Source organism: Anoplophora glabripennis, unplaced genomic scaffold, assembly GCF_000390285.2.
Source record: "Anoplophora glabripennis isolate ALB-LARVAE unplaced genomic scaffold, Agla_2.0 scaffold59, whole genome shotgun sequence".
In the NCBI taxonomy this organism is placed as follows: Eukaryota; Metazoa; Arthropoda; class Insecta; order Coleoptera; family Cerambycidae; genus Anoplophora; species Anoplophora glabripennis.
The window spans coordinates 1,438,025-1,461,974 of record NW_019425991.1 but is presented as its reverse complement, the minus strand read 5'-3'; the positions used below and the strand labels follow the sequence as shown (position 1 = coordinate 1,461,974).

Sequence of the window (23,950 nt, the reverse complement as noted above, 5' to 3'; positions counted from 1 at the left end):
TACTATGGTAAGTTTTCTCAGGAAATGCAAAGAAACGAACTAGAATCCGAAATTTTTTTTCTAATCATTATGTACAATTTTGAGCTATTTATTAAAATTTACACTTTAATTACTCGAAAAACGTAAGATTCCATGTTACATTGATAAACAAAAAAATTACAAGTCGAAATATACTATTATAATTAACAACCAAATAAGTTAATAAAGTTAATATTTAATAAGACATCTACAATATTTTGAGAAAGTTGTAGAATCTTCTTTCGTTTCTTTGCATTTCCTGAGAAAACTTACCATAGTAATGTATATTTTTTTACACCATCAGAAAGTAGAGATTTCAACGGAGAAAAAGCCCACCGACGTTTTTAAAAAAGCAGATATTTTGGAGTAAATTTTGAGGTTATGTGAAAAAAGTGTAAATACAAAAGTTGTAGATCTTTTTATTACCTACAACTTTGTCATTTAACTTTTTTCCATAAGACTTGTAGTTTTTCTGGAAATCAAGGGAAACCGTTTTTTACCCTTAAAAACTCACCCCCTACCCCTTCCCGACCTCAGATCTCCCGTAAATTATTTTCCTTTCATTTCTGTTATATTCTCTTTCTTTTCCAATGGGTTTCATCCTAATATAATTTTTTTTGGCTTCAAAAATTATCGCCCCTGGTCTATGTACTGACTATTATGATAGTCACCGCGCTTAAATCGTCTTGATTCAAACACGGTTCAAACGATCTCAAATATAAATTAAATTGTTCTATGTAACACAATTGTCTTATTTTATTACAGTTTTCGAAAAAATATTGTTTGCATCTCGAAAGCGAAATACTTTTACGTTCTCCAAAGGATATTTAACTTCTTGAACACAGAAGTACCATTTCGTGTTCAAGATATGAAAATAATTATTAAGTCGTATTTTGTTTTTTTCTACGCCTGAGATATGAAAATATGTTTAGAACCCAAAGAAATCAAATCTGTATAATCTTATCCAAATCAATATATTTATAGACATGTCCTACTCGAATTTCTGCTAATCTCTTTCTAACAACACTACTCAAGTGGAGATTTTGTAGATACCCATCTATATAAGGCGCAGATTTTACACAGAAGAACTCATTGTCAGTAAAGCTATACCCCAAGGATACGAACTGGCACCGTTAGATTCTTACGCCCACGCTTACCCCTCCTTGATAAACTCCTCTCATGAAATTCGCCATAACATTGATGTTCTCGATGACCTCTTCATCAGACAGGAAGCTTCCCAGGGCGTTTCTGACCTTGAAAGCGATCGTCCTAAGGAATATGTCGAAAGGTTTTAGTACAACCGAACGTCCTGTCGTCGTGGTGGTCTGGAACTCCAAGGAAAGGAAACCTTTCTCTAGGACTTCTTCATAGGATAGCTCGGTGTACGGCCTGAAGAGTGTAGGATTGGATACATTGTCTGAGTATATCTGAAAGAAGTAGAAGAAATTCTCGATGTGCGTTGTAATTTTCAATAAAATCTTACACGAATCATGTTCTTGGAGGCGTTTGTTAAGTCGGCAAAGGTTTCTATGGTGAATATCATGGGAACCCCATATTTCCCCACAGCTTCTCCTATTTCGTTCCAACCAAAAACAGTCGAACTCGAGTTTTCCACCAGGGGGAATCCACCTTCATCCACAACTATTGTCACCTCGGGATCTACGAGGCTGTCGACGTAGTCGACGTCTATACAAGCCTTGTACGCACCTCTAGCCTTCTTCAAGGCCACGGGATCTTCTACAGCATCGTTCGAAGATAAAATGGCTGCGAACACAGAAGAAGGAGTTAGATTTTGAAGACCGCAGTTTGCGATTGTCGTTACCAGTTGCAAGCTCGACTAGGGAATTTTCTAGGAGGCTGAATTGGTCTATCACGAGGGTGTCACTGGGTAGGGGGTGTACGGTTGGAAAGTTACCACAGACGTACTCGTAGAAATCGTCACAGGGGTCTACGCTTCTGTTCATGTACTGGAGTTCGGGTATTTCTGTAAGAGAAAAACGGTGACGAATTCTTAAATGTAAAAAATTGAGTTGGTGTAATGGTTGATGCATTGGAACGGGTTCCGTAGCGATCCCTGAGGTGCCCAATACTTATCTACACTAATGTAAAAATTAAAGTGTACAATTTTTCCGTGATTTTTAACAGACTGTATTTAGGCGAAAAATGGTCGTATCGCGAATTAAAAAAAGAGCATTTTGAAGCTCTAAGATTCCAGTTTTTAGATCTTTCGGTTGAAATGTTTTAGGAGTTACGGTTATCATGCAATTCTAAGAAATATCGAGACAAAAAAAAAATTACAAATTTTCTTTTTTTATTTTCGGAGTTCGCGGAATTGGAAATTTTTCAGCTAAGCCGTTGCATGGACTAGATAGCTTGTTTACTCAGCTTCAATTTAATTTTTTTTAAATTTCGATACGATCATTTTTCACCGAAATATCGGACTTTTAATGGAAAAGGATCCTTTTGTCTTCAATATCGATATATCGGCGACAAATGGTAGTGCAGAAAATTGAATGGCAGTTTCGAAAACTGGAATAAACCCACAACATGCTGCCGCAACTTTTCGGAAAACAATTTTTTTCATCTTTTACACGAATTTTGAAAAACAGGAAAAACATTTTTTAGAAAATTGACGACTACATTAGAAATATTCACGAAATGACTAATGTTAAGCATGACTTTTACAGTTCGATATACTCAGAAGAACCCTGTGAAGTTTCATCTCGATGTAGCGAACAGTTTCTTTGTTTCAAACAGTCAAACTTTTGAAAAAAATTAAAGGATCACGTTTTTTGAGTTTAAACATTTTATAATCATGATTAAAATGAAAAAAAAAATTTTTTTGAGGTTTTATCACATTTTTACCGAAAGTAACGTTTAAATTGATGAAAAAAAGAAAAAAAAATTGGAAAAAATTTTTGAAATTTTTCGAAGTTATTTTTGTTTTTTTTTAATAACCTTTTGAGTGTTGAATAAAACAAAATCCAATTGTTTCCAGCACGATTCGGCTTTTTCGTTCTATACTTCTGTTCATCAACTTTTAATTAAATTTATTCGGGCTAAAAAATAAAAAAAATTCCAAGTTGCAAATTTGAAATTAAAAAAAAAATGATAGATATCAATGTATTATTATGAAATCTACCTGGAAAAAATCAACGCGATTGTGGAAGATCCTCGGGATCGTCCAGACTAATAATTAGTTAATTTGTTTATAGAGTCATAACTTGTAAACTATTCAACTAACCGATTCCAGATTTCGTGTGAGCTATTAGACAGTGACAAGCAATGAGAAGATGCGGTGTCAAAACGTTCTGGTAATAATAACGCAATTTATAAATGTTTAATTCAAAAGTCATAAATAAACTTCTTCTGTTTATAACTTTTGATCTAATCAATATTATTTTACGCTCGAGGGCTAGTTTTGTAGGACTTTTGAAGACGAAAACAAAAGTACTTTACTGGTTTCTCGTGGAAATGAACGTAAAAAAGTTATAAGCGAAAAACTTGAATATACGTAAAAATTATACAATTAACCACCCTGTAAACAATCTTCCCCCCATTTTTATGACTGTGGAAACTAATATGTTATTGTACATAATATTTAGCTTGAATAGTGATAAATTCAGCTTGCCGAGACAAAAAGTCGCGAAATGGTCATTTCCTAGCTTATTTTCCTGGCCTAGTATACCAAACTGTAAAAGTCATATTTAACATTATAGTCCAGGCGCTATCTGTTTTAAAAAGGGTATACTTGGGTAAAACGCATATGATCGGAGATTTTTGCTCTCTAAATAACATCAGAAATGATAATTTTTCTATGCAAATAAAAAAAAACGTGTGCTTAATTGTTATTGCAAAAAAGTATAAAAAAATAGCAAAGAAGTTCATTTTTTCTTGCATTTCTCTTCGACAACTTAGCAACTATTCATTTTAGACAAAAATGGAAGAAGAAAAAAGGTTTTGTAATTAAATTTTGAACAAGACAGAGTTAGACGCAATTCGAAAAAATAATTATTGCTATTGCAAAAAATCGGAAAAATCATTTAAAAAATTGCAAAAAATGGTAGTTTATTTGTCAGTTTTTTTCAGACACTTGTATAATACCTAGTACCTTCATACTTTTCCCAATTAAACTTCTTAGTGTATAGAATCATCACACCAAATATGATGCAATTCGGTTCGATAGTTTTTACATAATAATTGTTTAATTTTTTTTAAATTAAAAAATTTTCAAAATCAAATTTCTATAAATCTAAAGCCTTTGAATACTTGAAAATTTCACCACAAAAAGAAGAGCTCTCAAACTTTAAAATGCTTTTTGAAAAATTCAAATCGGACTATTAGGTGAGCCGTGGTGATTGTTTAAACATTTTCGCAATTTTCATGCTTATAAAAAATTGCAATAATTTAATGTTTTTTTCAAATTTTTTTTTATTTTAAAATATGGTTTGAAAGTACTCGGAAAGACGAGTATTTAAAAAAAAACTGATGATCCGCCCATTATTTTCGGAGTTATAGCCCGTTAAAGTTAACCCTTATTTACAGCAAAACTATAAGGGTATAAGGGCTGTTTTCTGAATTAGGGTTAAGGTTTGTCTTTCCGAGTACTTTCCAGATATAAATTTTCAAAATTTGTAATCACGGGCGTCCCATTTAAAATGTCACAACAAATAAAAAAAAATTGTAACATTTTTTTTTGTCGCGCTATTAGAATTGCATGATAACCGTATAGCCCAGTCATTATAGACATGAAAGAGCCTGTTTCGGGAAAAAAATATTATTAGAAGTTTCTCTGCGGAATATTGTTCGGAAACCTGTTATAAATAAAATATAAAAAAATCAGCTCGAGGCTAGTTGGGAAACTTTGTTTTAACAGTGGTCAAAGTTATGGAAAAGTGGTTTTTTGACCCACGTAAAAAAGCTATTATTCATAGCGAAAAGAGGTTTATACAAAAAAGGTAGGTATTAAATAAGCCTATAAAATGAAAAAAGTCCGATTAAATTCCGATAATTTGTTTATGCACAAGAGCTCAAAAATGGTCGAAAATTGCCGTTTTTTTCAATTGCTAATAATTAATGCAATTTTCATAGCAAACACTTGTAATTCAGGATTTTTTAGGCTTTTTACACCCTTAATAAATGGTAAAAATTTCAGCTCGAAAGCTTCATTGGTTTGGCGTTGGCGGAATTAGTTATCTAAGAAGATGCTATTTTCAATTCATTTTTCCCAAGCTCACAGGCGTTGTAGGGTTTTGATCATTAGTTGTTTTTGTACCTAAATAGTTGTATTGACATAGACATTCACCGAGAATTTAGTTTTTCAAATTTAATTTGTTTAAAATTGACTGTAAAAATTTTAATATTTATTAAATTATTAAGGTAGGTAATTATTATAAAATAAAATAGTAACCTCTTTACTTTAGTTTTCTTCGAATTTAAAAAAAAAATCGTTGTTGTAAGTTGATTAGAAGCTGAGATAATTGTTTTTATTTATTTAATCGCAGTGACCTTAATTATTCATATTAAGAGCCGAAATTTGGAGAGAGTATACAATAAGAGCTATATTTTCATGTCCTACATTAACATTAAGGTGAATTCAACTATTTAATTTCGAAAAAGAAGATAGCGGCGATGCGTTCTATTACTTGGTCTAGCGAACGAGTGGGGAGAGCGAGGCGGAGCATACGCGCTTAACAATGGAGCTTTCGGGCTGAAATTTTTACCACTTATTAAGGGTGTAAAAAGCTTAAAAAATCCTGAATTACAAGTGTCTGCGATGAAAATTGCATTAATTATTAGCAATTGAAAATAGCGGACAATTTCGACCATTTTTGAGCTCTTGTGCATAAACAAATTATCGGAATTTAATCGGACTTGTCTTATTTTACAGATTTATTTAATACCTACCTTTTTTGAATAAACCTTTTTTTCCTCTATGAATAACAGTTTTTTTACGCCAGTCGAAAAACCACTTTCCCATAATTTTGACCATTGTTTTAACAAAGTTTCCCAACTAGTCTCGAGTTGATTTTTTAATATTTTGTTTATAACACGTTTCTGAACAATATTCCGCAGAGAAACTTCTAATAGTATTTTTTCCCCGAAAAAAAGCTATAATGATTGGCCTAGTAGCACCTAATATATTTCGTCTGAAAGATCTAAAAAGTAAAAACTAGAACCTTAGAGCTTCAAAATGCTTTTTTTTTAATTCCCGATACGACCATTTTTCACCTAAATACAGTCTGTCAAAAATCACGGAAATATTCCGAGAATTCTATTGACCTTTTAATTTTTTGCATTAGTCTATTGAAAACATCCTCTCCAGTCAAGATCATTATTGAAATAACAACATTTTTTTTAATTTTAAACTATCACATTCCGTGAATTTTTATCGTTACTATCGCTATAGAATATACATACAAAATGCGTCATATGAATAGAACTGAAGTGTCAAAGTCGACACTTCAGATAACACCTCAACAAATCTGAGATGAATTTAATCGATAGAGTACTTCGTAGTGTCTTAATTGATGGGTAATTTTGCACTTCGATCACAGTAAAATTAAAAAAAAAATGTACACTTCTTCAGTACCAAGCAAAAAATACTGACAAATTGTTTCAAAACTACTGTCTAGTTTAGTTCAATGTGAAAGGTCTGTGAACTATCCATGAGGCCCAATAAAACATCTGAAACGCAGCAGAATGTGATAGGTTATTCATTTAATTACAGTTATGGTAGACAGCAGACATCATGTTCTGTGGGTATCAAATCTGGATGCCTAGCAGGCTACCATAACGCGTGAGTTTCCGCTGCGAAAAAACTGTGATTTTTTGTGATTTTCAGATAGAATACGACATATCTCACTCACCACTCTCATCCACTTCATCATCAGCGGCATTTCCAATGATCAGGCAACTTAAAACTGCAAATAACACCACTATCGTCTTCGAAATGTTGATCTTCATCGTTTATTCCATCTGACTGATGTTTTCTTAGTTTTGAAACCTATTCATACACAATTCGAATTGATAAGATAAACAACCGACTAATCTATTGGAGTTGATTGTGAAATTTTTTAGTCTCACATCCAGTGAAGTGGAAGGTTAAGAGAGAAAGAAGCCATTAAACTTTAAATATATATCTTTATTCAATCTAGATAGATGTCACTACATTCAAAGCGTGAATATAAAACAAACGTAACAATCCAATTCCATTTTGTATAACTCTAGAACTATTTTTATAATAATTTTTTTATTTAAAACAACAACGAACAGCCATAAAACAGTTGTCTACTATCAGGTAACCTGGAAACATAATTTCAACGCGTAATGGTCCTTAATGCGCGTTACAATTACTAGCGGGCTCAAAATTGTTCCTTGCGGAACGCCAATTCAACACTTGCGCACGTGCCTTTAAAATTACGTAAAATAGTAGATATGCTAGCCTTATCCTAAGTTTTTGGTACAATTAGATATTTGGCAACACCAGTATGATATATTTTAAGTGGGATATGACACTGAAAATTCATAGGAATACTCTTTCTTTAATAACCGATGATTTCCTCGTCCTCATCGTCGTAGCTGTCGTCTGTACCGGGCTCACCCAAAGCGTTCACGAATTCTGAAACAAGAGCGTTTAATAGAGGGTTCAAAGCTGTTCCCTGTGGAACACCGCTTCGTTTGGACGGCTTGTCTTACCGTAGAAGTCTATGCGACCGTCGCCGTCAACGTCTACCTCTTTTATCATGTCTTCGACTGCAACAAAGCAAAAAAGGTTCAAATATATTATTTTTTTTAACTGAATCCTTACTTTCTTCTTCCGAGAGATCTTCTCCGAGACACTGCAGCACAGCCCTCAAGTCCGAAGCCGTGATATACCCCCTGTTGTGCTTGTCGAAGACCCTGAACGCGTCCCTCAGCTCTTTCTCTTCTTCTTCCCTCGACAGAATGTGGTCAGGGTCTGACCCAGCTCCTGCGGACCAAGCGATGTCGACGAACTCCTCGAAACTTACGTTACCATCGCCTGAAACAGAAATTAAGTCGTGGTGTGACACAGGGTTACCTATTGGGGTTCGTATCTATCAGAGCGGTGCATACCGTCTACGTCTACCTCCTGGAGCATCTGTTGGAGTTCCTCGGTGCGCGCGAACTGCCCCAAGGATCTCATCACCCTGCCTAGTTCTTCCTTTGTTATGCTCCCGTCTCCGTCTTTGTCGAAGAGCCTGAAGGCCTCCCTGAACTCTGGAAACGTAAAATAGTCGTTTTATTTTGCTCTTCCGTGTTGTAGAATCTTCGCAACAATTAGCTTTTCAGATCAAGTGATAAACGGTTGCTTCAAATAAGTATTATATCACAAATAGTACGTCGCAGGAATAAATGCGATTTTTCGAACGAGTAAAGTGTATTTAAATTTGTTATTAATTGTGAAGGAAGTGTGAGGAATGAATTAGTGTTAGTTAGACGCGTTAAAGTGTTCTCTTTTCGTTATGGATTTGGTGAAACTGCGACTAAAAATACGTAACGAGAAAAGCAAATATTGTTAAATGATTGAAAATCGATCGAGCAGCGATTGTCCTTGAAATGAGATACAGACGAATGAAACGCTGGGAAATTGGCGGTTCCTTTAGGCTATACAGGGTGTTCTACAATCTCTATGACAGTTTGACAGGTAGTAGCTGGGTTAATTTCAAACATTTTTCCTCAAATGAACATAGGTCCTATTCGTTTTGTTTAGATTTTACAAGCATCTAAAAAAATATAATTTCATATAAATAAAAATAATATAGTCCAGGCGATAGAGCAGTAAAAGTAGGTTTTGGCGTTTGTGTTTGAAGTCATCTACGTGTATTTTGTTGTATAGAAAAATCCCAAATATTATGTAGAATACGAATCCTAGTTAGCCTACTCCAAAAAACCATCGCTAATTTCAGGGGAACAACAAACATACAAAAAAAACGAAAAATTACCCTTTTTTCAACATATTTTTACCTATAACATTGAAAGTACGCCCTAAATAAAAAAAGTCAATTTTTATTTTTTGTTTATTTGACGATTTTCTATAAAGGTACAACTTCGAATCCAAAAAGTTTAATGTTGTATTAACAATGGTCGAAACATAGTAGAAAATCATATGTATATTTGGAGCAATTTTTAAAATATGTAAATATTTATAAATATGGATGAAACTTTGTGAACAAATAGTAAAACATTTGTCAATTCTTCCCTAAAAATTTTGCAACGATTTTAAGGGTAACGTTGCCGATGTTCTTCGGAATCAATGGCCTGCACATGTTTCAGGATGTTCTAGTTTAAAAAACTGTGCAATTTTATCAGGAATAATAGAAAGGGTATTTTTGCCGACTGGTTGGTTGTAACTTCTACCTGCATGATAGCGAATAAAAAAGGTGAAATTTCAGTTTTAATTTCCAATCTAATCTTGATATATTTTTTGAGAATTTCTAGGTGAGAAACAGAACTAATTGTAAACGCATGTGACATACCATAGGCCGGTCAAAATAGACATTTCAAATAACGAAAATTCCGACAGAGTTAAATTTTAGTGGAGACCTTGGGTACACCATTAGAAATAAAGTGTAAAAAGTCCCCATCGATCCCATGTGTGCTGAAAAAGTTATTCAGGGTCAAAGGCCAAAATTTTAGGATTTTTGGATTTTTTTCGAAGACTGTAAGTTTTATCAAAAAAGTAGTCCCGACAAAAATTATAGATCTTAAGTTATCTACAAAAATGGTCCTTATACTTTTTTTTCTAAGAATCACCATTCCTGAGATATCGCAATTTTAACAATTGAAGGAGTCTCGTTCTACATGATATGCGCATACAGGGTAGGAAAGTACCGATGGTCTATCTGAAGTTACGTGAGAGCGATAAAGTAAGCCATAGAAATCCATGCGATAGAGAAGGATGGCTATAATGAAGGCGCCTCATAGACACCGCCCGTTTCGCCCTTCCACAAATAAGATCCACTTCTTATTTGTGGAAGGGCGAAATGGGCGTTAAAATATAATAAATAAAATGTTATACACCACGCAGCAGTTAAGTATAATTTACCAGTCTCGGACTCTATTGCCAGCCCTCGCTCCGCTCGGGCGCAAAATCATCCTCGAGTGGTAAATAATACTTACATCCTTTATGGTGTAAATAACTATTTTAAAATGTTTATAACTTCTAAACAAAAACAAATCGGACCTATGTTCATATAAGAAAAAACGTTTGAAATTAACCCAGCTATCATATGTCAAAGTTTGTCTTATAGAACCCCCTGTATAAATAAATGCCAAGTATTTTAAAAGCAAATTTCCAAAGTAATTAATTTTGATTCTAATTATAATAATGCGCTAGCACAGTAGATATAACGAGTATTTAATAAACAGCAACTATTTAGCACTTTTATTTTGCTTCAGTATACACAGGGTGTCCCACGAAAAAGTGCCAAAATTTTAATCACGTATTTATATTTATTAACAGCAACAACTTTTGCAGAATAATAAAAGATGAGAGCTGTTGCTTTTGTAGAATTAAATGGGTGGTTAAAATTTTAGCGCATGTTACTGGAACACCCAGTATATTAGGGATGGTAAGTTTAATAATGCAGGGTAGCTTCAATATGTGATATCTTGGTTTGTCTAATATAAATCGAAATTTTTCTCTAAATAAACTAGAAAACCACATCCCAAATAAATCAAACACCATCGAATTGCCACTTTCTTTCTACACCAATGATTTTTTTTGGTTACATTGTGTGTAAAATTGAATTTCGAACAAAACGATTTATTCGAACATAAGACTTGCTGTTTTGCATTTAAAAAAATATAAGCTGAAACTAGTTGAAAATTCTAAGGCTTTTTCATTGATTGGTTGACACATTTGTACACCAATTCAGTGGATTTAACGAATTTAATTAGATAAATTTTTAGCCCAACGGTCAACAATCAATAATCTTCAGAAATATTTGAATAAAAGTGAATTTTTTATTTATACACCCTGTATGTCAAAAAGTAGTGATTGTAGACCTTCGGACGAGTAAGGCTTTTCGGACTGTGCATTTTTTATACCTTTCATTTGGCTTTTGGACACTCCCGAATGCCTGGCTGATAGACTGACGTTTCTGACATAGTCAGCAGGTTTTCCATTCTCTTTTGGCGCCTCTTCCGCAGTGCCATTCTGGTATCGCGGCGAGATCGGGTCTTCCTGCGGAATCTCGACCTGACTGGTCTGTCGAGTCTAGAAAAACAAATTTAATCTACAATTTGTCATTTCGCCAGAAAAAAAAATACATTTTCAATTGGAAGCAGCATGTTGTAATACCTTATGCAACCAGGTATACCACCACTTGTAATGAGTGTTGCATCCGGCGGGCAGCTTTCGCATTTAAATTTAAAAGATACTACAATTCTTTTAGAAAATATGTCATTTGGCTTAGCTACGTAAAGACTACATTACAACGAAATGTAACACATAAACTTTGTTTAGAAAAAAAAAGCTGATTACAAAACGCTGAGTGTAATTATTTATGCTGATTGCAGCACTGTTTATTGTTCATTGTAGGAGCAATGTTAACAGATTAAACTAATATACAGAGTGACCATATTATAACGCTATTTAGGACACGACTAGAGCACAAAGCTAAATAAACAATTAAAGTTCAAAAAGTCGTTAATAGAAGAAGATAAAACTTACTTCTGGAGCACCTAAATCCGAACAAACGTGCTTCACACCCATAATTGACGCGAAATTAGGCAAAGACTTTGCGAAGGAACACTTCTTGGTGAATTGATGTTAGGAGGCGCATTATCCTCGGTTGTTTTTTATTTACACGATAAGATAACTTCAAGAGCCACTTGAGACTATTTTTTTATATATCACGTGGTGCTCTTATGGGGCCTGTGTTGCAGCAGGATATTTGCAATCGATTTTGTCGCAGAAAATGCGATTTTGTTTTTTGAAAATAGAATCGTTTTATCTAAGTTTTATCTGCGATCTAGGCCAAGAAATCAAAGATAACTGCCGAAACGTACTGTTTCGGCAGTTATCTTATCTTTGTTCAAAACAATAACACTCGAACGAAAAAAGCAATAAACCGAAGTTGAAAAATCATTAAAATTGTTACTTTATTTTAAAGTTTTAAGCTAATTCAAATATTATAATTTTATCCACGCGAGAATGTTTAAACGCGAGAACGTAGCTTGAACGTTCAATATTCTTAAGTGGATAAAAGTAGCAATTAAAACACGAATTCAATACAACGTTTTATCCATAATCACATCACAATCATATGTGGAGTTAGAGTTATTGGAATTTATAAAAAAATATTCGCACGACTTGATATTTCTTACTATATCGAGACTTCCCGAAGCAAGAATTCCCGGGAAATCTGGCCTTACTCGAGACGAAAAAAGTGTCGAGAAATCGAGAAATTTAAAAAACACGTTCTTGACTGGAGTTCGTTTCGTTCATGTGTTCAATTCGTTTCTCGACAAATAACTGAACGGTTAAAGTGGTTTCTCTATCAGCTCATGATTTATTTATTTTTAGTTTTTATGGCTTTAGTTTACTTTGATGATTCTTTTTTTTTTAATGTACAGGGTGATTCATTATATTTTGACCCCCCTTTAACTTTTTTGTTTTAAGAGTTATAAAAAAATTTGAAATACAAAAGTTGCACGATTTTTTGTAAAGTTTTCGAAAATGATAGTAGAAAAACAAATGAAGTTCAAACAAAATGGCGGCGGATGTTAACTTTGTTAATTTAAATGGAACACCCTGTATATTTTTACACATTTGGATAGAACGTTTCTTGTCGAGCATAGTCATATAGGGTTTGTTGGGTCCATCTCTGAGAGATAATATCAAAAAACGAAATGATGTTTTTTTATTAAGAAAATAAGACATCTTGTAATTATTAGACCTCTTTCAGGCATTTCTGCCTTTTTTCCAATTACGTAAGGATTTAGATTTATTTGCAATATATTTTGACATATCGAACATTGATATAGTCCAAAATGGGTATAAGTATTTTAACTAAATCGCACTAATTAGTCCGTGAGGGGCTTATTTACTCATGGACAATGTTATATGGTAGGCCGTGACAGTGACAGGTAATATTATGACAACATTGTTATTGTTTGACAGTTTGTATTATTATTTATTTAAAATGGGTTACACAGAAGTAGAAAATTTAAATATTATAGGAATTAAGATAGAGTAGTTAAGATATTCTCCATAGTTTATTTTAATTCCTAATAATATTTCAATTTTCTACTTCTGTGTAACCCATTTTAATTAAATACTAATACAAACTGTCAAACAATAACAATGTTATCATGACATTACTACCTGTCACTGTCACGACCTACCATATATAAGATTGTCCATGAGTAATTGGCCTCACACGGTCTAATTAGTGAGATTTACTTAAAATACCTATACGCATTTTGGACTATATCAATGTCCGATATGTCAAAATATATTACAACTAAATCTAAATCCTTACGTAATTGGAAAAAAGGCAGAAATGCCTGAAAGAGGTCTAACAATTACAAGATGTCTTATTTTCTTAATAAAAAAACATCATTTCGTTTTTTAATATTATCTCGCCTATTATTAGAGATGGACCCAACAAACCCTATATGACTATGCTCGACAAGGAACGTTCTATCCAAATATGTAAAAATATACAGGGTGTTCCATTTAAATTAACAAAGTTAACATCCGCGGCCATTTTGTTTGAACTTCATTTGTTTTTCTACTATCATATTCGAAAATTTCATAAAAAATCGTGCAACTTTTGTATTTCACATTTTTTTATAACTCTTAAAACAAAAAAGTTAAAGGGGGGTCAAAATATAGTGAATCACCCTGTACCTAGTTATAAGTCTGTGTAGAAATTTTATTATAAGCAGATACCTAATGTTGAAGTGATAAATTAATAGGAAGAACGCTTCTGTATCTTTAAATTAAAGCTTTTTTTTTTTTAAGATTTCTTCGGTTAAATTCCTTATTTACTATTTATTTAATTAAAAGACTGCATGATTAATGATTATTAATAATTATTATTGGAAGAAAACTACGATTCAAAAACATTGAAATAAACATAAGTATATTGAAAGTGTTTAATAAAAAAACAAGTTAAAGGTTTTTAAGAAGAAACTCAAAGTTTAATTTAGTTTTGTTAGTAGAAGTAGAAACATAAGTAATTAATAAAAATACTGAATAAATAATAAATGTTAATGATGATTGTTAAGTATAATAGCATGTTTATATTTCGCATTGCAATACCAAAATTATGACTTTTTTAAGTTTTAGAAATTTCTCGAGAATTCGAGAATTCCCGGGAATTCCTAGTCGAGAATTCTCGAGACCCGAGAAAAGAAATAGGCCCAGAGATATCAGAAACCCTATATAGTACTCAATGAAACGTGGTAGGTTTTGTTATACCTACTGGCTGCTATGGTACGTTGTTTATTATCAATTATTTAATAAATAGTTCTACCTGGATTTGGTAAAAATGCAAGAAAGTAATTGCCTTCCTGTGGTTGATTTTGAAGAAGCTCAAGAAGCAATTTTCCATTTATCGCCAGCGAAATCCAAGGAACATTACGAAAAAGTATTCGTCGAATTTAACGAATGGAGGGAAAAACGGAGAGTAATGACAATAAATGAAGAAAGAAGTCATGCTATCGCCTTTTTAAATTTGAAGAAAAAATATGCAATTTCATCTGTGGTCGAAGTATTCGATGTTGAAGGCTACTATAAAGGTCTACAAAAATATCGATATTGGAAAATATAACAACCTTACTGCTTATTTGAAGAGTGAATCGAGAGGAATGAGAGGATACAAAGCAAAAAAAAAAGCTGCAGTATTGGAAAGAGCACATATTGAAGAATTTTTTACTGGGGTTTCCGATAAAGAATATTTAATGATTAAGGTAATATCGCTTTACCTTTTACATGTTGTTAGACAGAGTGGCCAAATGAACACGAAACAGAGCCATTCTCAGGAACTGGGTCAAGATTGTAGAAAAACGCTCAGACCCGTCGATTTTAGATTAAAGGGGGAGATTCTTTGCTGGTATTTTTGACTACGCCACTTTCACCCCCAAGCAAGGGTAAGCATCACCCCAAAATATTTAAATGGCATTGGGGGTTGAGTAATATTTTATTTGAAAGTTCTTACAATTCTCTATACAACAGACTTTAAATTTTATAATTCCGCCCAATACTTTGAAAAAAATTTACATTTCAAAATTTAAATTATGTTTAGTTGCTTACTTATTACTTAGTTGATTAAATGTTCAAACTGATGACCGCCCGCTTCCATACAAGAATAAAGATTTTGTTCGAAACGTTCGCGCACATTTCGAAGCATTTCTTCACAAGCTTCGGCAGATGTTATGCGTTCCGAAAATGATGGCAACAATGCTACAAGGGTTGTTATTAAGGGAAAGGAAGTTAAATGTGATAAAACAAAAAACGATTTATTACTATAAATGTAAATGTTCATGCTAATAAGTAAATAAATTATATAAAATATATTGTAATTATTTATAAATTGAAACTTGATTAACATTAATCTAAGGATTAAAGTTAGCTCCTAGGATTAAAAGTGAATAATTTTGTTGCTAAGATATCATTTTTTTCTCAGTAAGGAAAATGTCAACTTTAGAGACTTCCGACAGTCAAAAAATGTCACAGTTTTGGACGGTTGGAAAAAGAACAGTCTTTCGAAAATTATTACAAAATAATAATGCCTAGATGTTTTTTCCTTCAAAATACTATGTAGTTTTCCTGTTTGTTAGTAAAATCACACTTTAAATGCTGTAAATATACATATATCGATATTGTATAATCAGGAAAAGCAGTATAATGATGTAGAAATAGTTTTGTATGGACTACGTTTATTGTCGGCTTTAAGTAAGTTGATAAAGTGACTAATTTGGGATGTTGACAACGTAAATTTGTTACGAGATATGCCAGGACACTCCTAGGTAAAATCCCAAGTTGTATGAGACAGCAATAATAAATGAATTATTACGCATCATATATCAATTAGATTTTTTTTTTTGAAGTGCATTTTAGTAAACAACCTCTTTTAATAACTGTTTTTTCAAATAACTACTGTTTTAGCGTTTGTAGTTAGCTAGATATTAGAGGAAGAGAGATGATCTTGTTGCTGCACCTATACAGGTTGCGCCAAATTTAATAATATATGTAATAATGTTTTTTCGAATTTTTAATATGATTATTTTCCCCAAAAAATGGTATTTGTTTGCATTTTTCCAATCAACGAAACTTTGAAAATTAACTTAATCCTTCCATGGTTAATATGATTTTAAAAAAGTGACTCAATCAAAAAATTATTTAGACATGTTAAGAAAAAAGAAAAATATATAATTTCACAAAAAATTAAAAATGCAAAATTTATCCTTTAATTGAATTTTAGCAAAAGGGTCAATTTCAATTATTCGGATCACAATGGAAGAAAAATTGCAGCGGTTTGAACTCTCGAGGGTTTCTTTGGGATGCTTTTAGGATAAAAAAATGAAAACATCCTCAGTCTATTCATTATTTGTAAAGTTATCTCAAGTTTAGTGAAAACCCTTAAATACGCTATTAATTATTTTTTTAATCAATTTTCCTGCATCGGCAATTTTTCTTTCAAAAAACGTCTTATAGAGAATATTTTGTAGTCTTCAGAACCCTGTTTAGATTTTCTGGACGATTTAGAAAAATTTTTTTTCGCTGGATTTCGTATGATTTTTTAAAGGTGGTAAACGATACAAATTTTTGACTTTCAGATCTTGAAACTAGAAGCTCCAAGCTTCAATTTAATTTCATTTAAAACTTTAGGATTTTTTTATCCTTCAATTTTTGTGACAAGTTTATTAACCGTAAATACACAAAAAAATATTATAATTACATTACGATATGTACAGGGATAAAAAACTAAGTTAGCTTTGAAAGGAGAAAAACTGAATGTCGATTAAAAAACAAAACACCCGTTTCTAAGTCGCACACAAGTCGTAGATCAAACCGCCTTAGAATAACCGGAAAAAAACGAGCGCAGTTCGAGAAACAATTGAAAATGGTACAAGGAAAACTTACATTGACGTTATAGCAGCTCCTGATGGGGCAGAAAGCGGAGAACATTTGCTTTATGACCATTGTGGAAGCGGTTTGCTGCGAGGCACTTATTACATTGACTAACTAGGCAAATACATGCATCATTTTATACTATTACGGGCAAGTAAAAAAAAAGATAATTCCCTTCCCCCCAGTGATTTTTTAATGCGTTTTACGTATTTTCTGGTTAGGGATGGGCTGTTCGTGTTCGGATCCACGTATCTGGGTCCGCAAGATCATCTCGTCGCTTGTTAACGACGTAGTGTAGTCGGATCGGTTGTGTAACGGGTGATTAAAAACCCAGGATGTCATGAAACCGCAGGAAAAGCCGACATCGAAATTATGCCGTTGTATAGGATGGGACAAATTCGACACTGTTTTCTTGTTTTCGAAGATACGGAAAAAGAATGGTTAATGCTTTTTGCGGACAAGAAATCGCACTTTTATCAAAACAATCATAGAACATGAAAATTCATCTAAACTACACTCAGCAAAAACATTAAGACAACATAAAAATTTACCATTTTTTTTTAAGGATTTTTGAAACGCTGCAACTTCGTGTTTAAGGGTCGTATTCAGGAAAACAAGAAGCATTTTGAAGCTTGAATATTCTAGTTTTGAAATCAAAAGAAATAATGCAACGAAAAAATTTTACTATTTTTTTTCAAAGCTGTCTATGGGCACAGAAATTTTTTTCTGGCTTAATGAATGTCTGATTCCTCAGCTTCAATTTGTTTTTTTTAACTTGAATTAAATTTTTAAACCCTCAATTATTACCCTAGAGAAAGAACAAAAGTATTAAACTGTTTGTACAAATATCCTCTACAAGTTTGATAATATACATTTTTTCGATAAGTACATATTAAGGAACAAGAGAAACCCCCGAAAAACCAGATCGAATCTTTGAATTTTTATCTATTTTGATATACAGGGTGTTAGTAAATAAGTGCGACAAATTTCAGGGGGTGATTCTACATGAGAAAATAATGGCAGTTTGCTTATAAACGTATGTCCGCAAATGATTCGTTTTCCGAGATACGGGGTGTCAAAGTTTTTCTTAAAAACTGACGATTTAATTTATTGCTCTGAAACCGGTCGAGATGTGCAAATGAAATTTGGTGGGTTTTAAGAGGTAGTTATTGCGCATTTTTTGACACGCAATTAAGAATTTTATGTTCATCATTGGCGCGCGTACGGGTAATAATCTCAATTTTTTTAAAGAAAAAAATGGTACGCCACTGAGATATTACAAATTAAAAATCATTTTTGAATTCCTCGTTCAATTTGTGACAAAAAATCTCTCTTGCCTTTTCTTCGTATGGGGCGCCGTTTTGATGCAAAAAAATAAAACATCTTAACGCGTATTTTTTATTTCTTTAATACATTATCAAGAACTATCTAATACAATAACATTAAACCAGAACAATAACAGAAAATAACACTAATAAAATTTTGAAAAGGCGCAAAGCTACAACAAATGTTCAAAATGACCTCCCTCAGACGTGACACAAGATTCAACTCTTCGCCTCATTGATTGTCGTATTCGCGCAAATATTCCTGGTATATTTCTTATTGTCTCACAGCCGACTATAATTCGATTCCTCAGGTCATCAACATTTTCAACGGGAGTGGAATAAACTAATGACTTAAGAAAACCCCAAATGCAAAAATCAAGAGGATTTAAATCCGGCGATCGAGCAGGCCAATGTTCCGTACCTCCCCTACCTATCCAACGATTTGGATATACTGTGTCTAAGTGATTACGTACATTAATGCTAAAATGGGCTGGTGCACCATCATGCATGTACCATAGGTGTTGTCTCAGCTGTAGAGGAATTTCTTCAAGAAGAACAGGTAACTCTTCCTGTAGGAAATTAAGATAAGATTCGCCTGTTAGTCGTTGTGGGAGGAAATATGGACCGATTAAATGATCATCAATTACCCCAAGCCATACATTTACGGAAAACTGATGCTGAAAATGAGCTTCAAAGATTCCATGGGGGTTTTCCTCAGCCCATAAGTGATTGTTATGGAAATTTCGTATACACTGTCGTCCAAAAGTAGCCTCGTCAGTAAACAAAACGGCATTTAAAAAATTAGGAATTTGAGCGATTTGATGATTAATCCATTGGCAAAAAAATAGGCGCGGAAAAAAGTCTCTAGGTAGTAGAGCTTGCACACGTTCAATATGAAACGGATACAATTGCTGTTCTTTAAGAATTTTAAATACAGTGAAGTTGCTTACATTCAATATGTTGGCAATTTTTCGAGTACTTGTTTCAGGTGACTCCGCAATTAACTCGAGAACTGCTTCTTCTAGTTGCACAGTTCGTACTTCTCGAGGGTTCTCACAGTCAACCGTTTGTTTCTTAAATGAACCATTTTTGCGCAAACGTTGATGAAGACGAGCAAATATTGTGTGATGAGGTACCCTACGTCCTGGATACAACCATTTCCATTACTTCGACCATGGACAAAATACATGTCTGACAATTCCGCATTTGTAAAAATTTCCATTCTTTTCGATAAAAGAAAAATTAATTACTTATTAACACTAATGTTATAGCAAACTAAAAGTTTAATAAATTAATAATGACGAAACGCTAATTTGACATTTCTTAAAAATATTCGTATTTAACAGACAAATGTTGACAGTAGCCTACTAGGTAATGTATTAAAAAAATAAAAAATACGCGTTAAGATGTTTTATTTTTTTTTGCATCAAAACGGCGCCCCATACGAAGAAAAGGCAAGGAAAATACAAGGAAAATATAGCTGTTCCTTACAAGAAGAGACATCTGTGATTTGTGTAAATTCTTCACAAACTTCAGCAGATGTTATGCGTTCCGAAAAAAAGGGGAAGAAATGCTACAAGGGTTGTTATTAACGGAAAGGAAGTTAAATGTGATAAAACAAAAAAACGAAATGTCTATCACTATAAATGTAAATGTTAATGCTAATAAGTAAATAAATTACTTTTTCTGCTATTTTGGATAATCAACGACTACTTTCTAAATATTGCGAAAAGTACTATTGTTTGTAGTTTTTTTTTAGCTCAATAGATGCCCGTAAGAAATTTTGAAATCAATCGGTTGAACCGTTTTCTTTTCTCGAATCGTCATAGTCTTAAAATTAAGAAGCTGGTTTATTGCTCCATAAACATCGATTACAATCCAGTGGCGTACACGATATTTTTGTATAACTTCCGGTTTTTCAGTTATGCCCCAATTTATATGTTTTTTCAAATTATGTATATCGTACAGATATTTTTTTAATTGTTTTTTTTTTATCAGGGTATCCCAAAAGTATGGAAACCCCAGAATAACTCGGAAGTAAAGGGCTATACGTGAAAACGTTTCATACAAAAGTTTAAGGATTTTTTCCGGGCTATTCAATTATCACGTTGAATTTGACCTTGTCCTTGACCTTGAAGGTCGTTTCAAGGTCAAGGTCATTTTTTCAAATGGGAACCCCTACTTTTTATCACGCCATTGGAAAGAGCGGAAAATTTTACGTCCCAATATGACTTTGACCATGACCTTGCGACGATGCCTCTAATTTAGTACAAGAAATTTAATATGCGGTAAATTTTACCTTCAAATCATGACCTTCGTTGTGAACTTTGACCTTAATTGTTGTGAACATTGATCCTAATTATGGCCACAACCTTGTCCTTGAACTTCATTAACCATAACCTTTGGCCAATTTAAATTCCTCATCTTATATAAAAAAATTACCGTCGATTTTATGCTTAATAAATTTCTGAAATCAAAATGTAAGCATATTATTAAAGAACATACTTAACCTTGAGTCACAGCCTAGTTTCTGACAGGCAAAATAAGTTTGTTACACATTAACTTTGTTGTAAAAACTCGTATATCTATCAAAAGTCTGACCTATCAATAAAATAACTTTGAGTTTATGATCAGCAATCATCGTATGTAGTTATTCCTATTTCAAAAAATGATCCCATTGAAATGACCTTCAAGTCAAGGTAGAAGTTACAATTAAAGAGAAAAGTCAGTGCAAAGGTCGAATTCAATAGCCCTGAAAGTTTTGTATGAAACGTTTTTCCGTATAGCCCTTTACTTCCGAGTTATTCTGGGGTTTCCATAGTTTTGGGACACCCTGTATAATTCGATTATAAATCATTTTTTCATTCAATTAAGTGTACCGTTGACGTGCTTGATATATCGATTTCAAAAAATGCATAGCATACTCAATTGGATAGTGAAACGGTTGAATTATTTCTTCCCTTGATTTATTTTTATAAATATTAGGCCTAATGCCTACATCACTCGAAGCAAATTTTACGCAGATTCCAAAATCCGATAAACATTATATTTAGTTTTTGTAGAATCCAGATTCACAGAACAAAGTTATATTTTTGTTACACAGTTGATTAGTACTTTGCTAAAAAAGGATATTTTGCGGTTTCCAAACATACCTTTATAATTTTTTGTATTCATATCGATAAGTAACAAAGTTATAGCCTCTTATTTTTCCCTAATTAAAAAGGAAGCGACGTAGTTAGCCATGATAACAACAAATGACAAATGCGCAGTCAAACAGAATTTGGTAACATTGTTGTGTTGTATATCGTTGGTATGGATAAAAACTAATCATATAGTCAGCGAAGTGAATATAAACATATCATATTACCGAACTATATAGATTTTCACACGAATTTAGCTGTTTTGCTTAGTGTTGGGAAAAAACGAGTTATTTCAATAACCGATTACTGATTTTGAGTACTCGAATGATTTAAAAAACTAATTGATAACTCGAATGATGGTCACTGGAATACTTGACAGCAATCAACATCTTGTTTTCATCGCCTACTCAACTCAAAGTTTTAAATCCGTTACACTGCAACGCAAACCGAAATGCACAGACCTGCAAGTAATGCCATTTTTCTCAAGAATGGCGTTCTGTAGGCGATTTTCTAAAGGGACAAAATTTTTTTAAATAAAACGACATTTTCAATGTAGCTGCCAGTTTTAAAAAAATACGACCACTAAAAGTTTTGACCGCTAAAAGGGAGAGGCAATCGGAGAAAACTATCACCCAGTATGTCGATTTGACTAAAGCTTTAAGAAATAATACGCTGTAATAGTCCAAATAAATGTGCCAAATTTTAACGCGATCGGCAAAAGGATTATGAAGTTATTAATTAAATTAGTTTTATTTTTGATTACTTTGAAGGCCTGCAACTCAAAAACCAAAACTTTTTATTTAACTTTTTTTTCGTATTTATTTATCCTCGTGAATATGCAGTCAAACGTTGTCGGTGAAATTTGCGGACACCCTGCATAAAAAATGTTCTTAAATATTACTGCAAATGTTATCTATTGTCGGTAGAATATTGATTACAATGTCAATAAGTAAATAAATATGTAATATTTGATGATATATTTTAAAGAAAAGTAAAACATTAAATTTTTGGGTACATTTATAGGTACTTCTTTTTCTCCATAGCCATCTACATACAACAATGCCATCAAATACTGTTTAGCAGTTCATGTGTTTTTAACCAACGCCAACTACATTCCTTTTTTAAATTTGAAAAGGAAACGGCTGCAGCTGTTTCATTTTTAATGGTAAGAATGGCAAAGTCAACATTTTTAGAAATCACAGAACACTCCCTTTTTAATAATTAGACACTAGCCAACTGTTGTCCACGTAATAATTCTTCTGCGCGAAAAATCTATTTCAACGTGAAAATTTTCTCTCAAAAGTTAAAAATGGGATGCACAATACGGGGTGTTCGGAGGAATCACTATAATATGTGGTTAGTACTGTCGAAAAAGCGAAGAAAATTTTTTTTTCGAGGTATGTACACTTTGATGGAGTGATTGAAAAAGGGGTGGCTTACCATCAAGTCCTTCAGCTGGCTCACAAGTGGAGAGCTGGAAAAGAAATTGTTCACCGCGGAGAACAACTTGCCCTCAAACTTAGCCACTTTTCAAAAGTTTTGGGAACAGTTCAGAGAGATCTGGAAACAAAGTTTGGGTCGTTATCTAACATGTCAATTTTAAATGTACCTACTAAGTCTACAGCGACGTCACCGCAAGCTTTTAGGGCTGATATCTCATGGCAAACGGAAAATATATATACAGGGTGTTTGGAAAAATTTAAGGAGGTGAAAGTAGAGCCAAAAGTAGTAAAAAAAGTTCCTACAAACATTGGTCCTACTTTTTTTTTCGAATTCTGCGTAGTTTAGTCAGAAATAATTTTTTTAAAAATAATGTATGGCTTAGAACAGTACCTTATTTTTAACATTTTCACATAGTAGGCACCTTTCATGGTGACAGTTTCGTTGTAATGATACTAATGATTGTCATTTTCGCGTGCTATCATTTAAATTCTTACGTTTTTAGTTGTGATCTTTGTGCTTGACTTTGCTTCGATGTTATATCGTGAATTTGGCCGACCAAGAAGGCGTAGGCATGATTTAGACGAAGTAATTTTAGGATTTTTTTTAAAGGTAATCCTAATGCGAGTGCAAGAGCGTCTGCTCATGATGGTTCATGGTTGTAAAAAAATCGAGAGAAATGCAAAGTCAAGTACAAAGATCACAACTAAGAAACGTAAGAATTTAAACGATAGCACGCGAAAATGACAATCATTATTAACATTACAACGAATCTGTCACCATGAAAGATGCCTACTATGTGAAAATGTTACTGAAAAAAGTTACTGCTCTGAGCCATACATTATATTTAAAAAATAATTGTTTCTGACTAAACTACGCAGATTTCGAAAGAAAAGTAGACATTCTCTTTTCAAAAA

The 23,950-nt window shown here is 33.0% G+C and overlaps 2 protein-coding genes across 4 annotated transcripts in view; both read right to left on the bottom strand.

Moving 5' to 3' along the window:
* LOC108906408 (neprilysin-1) overlaps positions 1-7,009 on the bottom strand; it is a 13,624-nt gene extending 6,615 nt beyond the window's left edge. Inside the window, exons 1-4 of the mRNA XM_018709645.1 lie at positions 6,888-7,009; positions 1,841-2,002; positions 1,502-1,782; positions 1,176-1,445 (exon numbers count right to left, since the gene is read on the bottom strand). Coding sequence (XP_018565161.1) covers positions 1,176-1,445; positions 1,502-1,782; positions 1,841-2,002; positions 6,888-6,984 — 810 coding nt within the window. The 5' untranslated portion in view covers positions 6,985-7,009. The remainder of the gene's footprint in view (positions 1-1,175; positions 1,446-1,501; positions 1,783-1,840; positions 2,003-6,887) is intronic.
* A 140-nt stretch (positions 7,010-7,149) lies between these two features.
* Positions 7,150-23,142, bottom strand: LOC108907164 (neo-calmodulin-like). Of its 3 annotated transcripts, none has more exons than XM_018710729.2 (6): positions 23,034-23,142; positions 11,092-11,260; positions 8,116-8,259; positions 7,829-8,041; positions 7,717-7,773; positions 7,150-7,639 (listed from the first exon to the last, which is right to left on the bottom strand). In XM_018710729.2, the coding sequence occupies exons 1-6, from the start codon at positions 23,034-23,036 to the stop codon at positions 7,563-7,565; spliced, it is 663 nt and encodes a 220-aa protein (XP_018566245.1). In that variant the 5' UTR covers positions 23,037-23,142; the 3' UTR covers positions 7,150-7,562. The 3 variants fall into 3 exon arrangements, with proteins under 3 accessions (XP_018566245.1, XP_018566228.1, XP_018566237.1); XM_018710712.1 differs by lacking the exon at positions 23,034-23,142 and adding an exon at positions 17,141-17,251; XM_018710721.1 differs by lacking the exon at positions 23,034-23,142 and adding an exon at positions 11,717-11,839.
* Positions 23,143-23,950: the final 808 nt, after the last annotated feature.

Excerpts from the sequence above, each read along its gene's own strand:
- LOC108907164 (XM_018710712.1), bottom strand. The coding sequence starts at position 17,200 with ATGGTCATAAAGCAAATGTTCTCCGCTTTCTGCCCCATCAGGAGCTGC. Across the intron at positions 11,261-17,140 it reads GGAGCTGCTATAACGTCAAT|ACTCGACAGACCAGTCAGGT; the intron begins GTAAGTTTTCCT and ends TTGTTTTTCTAG. Across the intron at positions 7,640-7,716 it reads CGGTCGCATAGACTTCTACG|AATTCGTGAACGCTTTGGGT; the intron begins GTAAGACAAGCC and ends CTCTTGTTTCAG.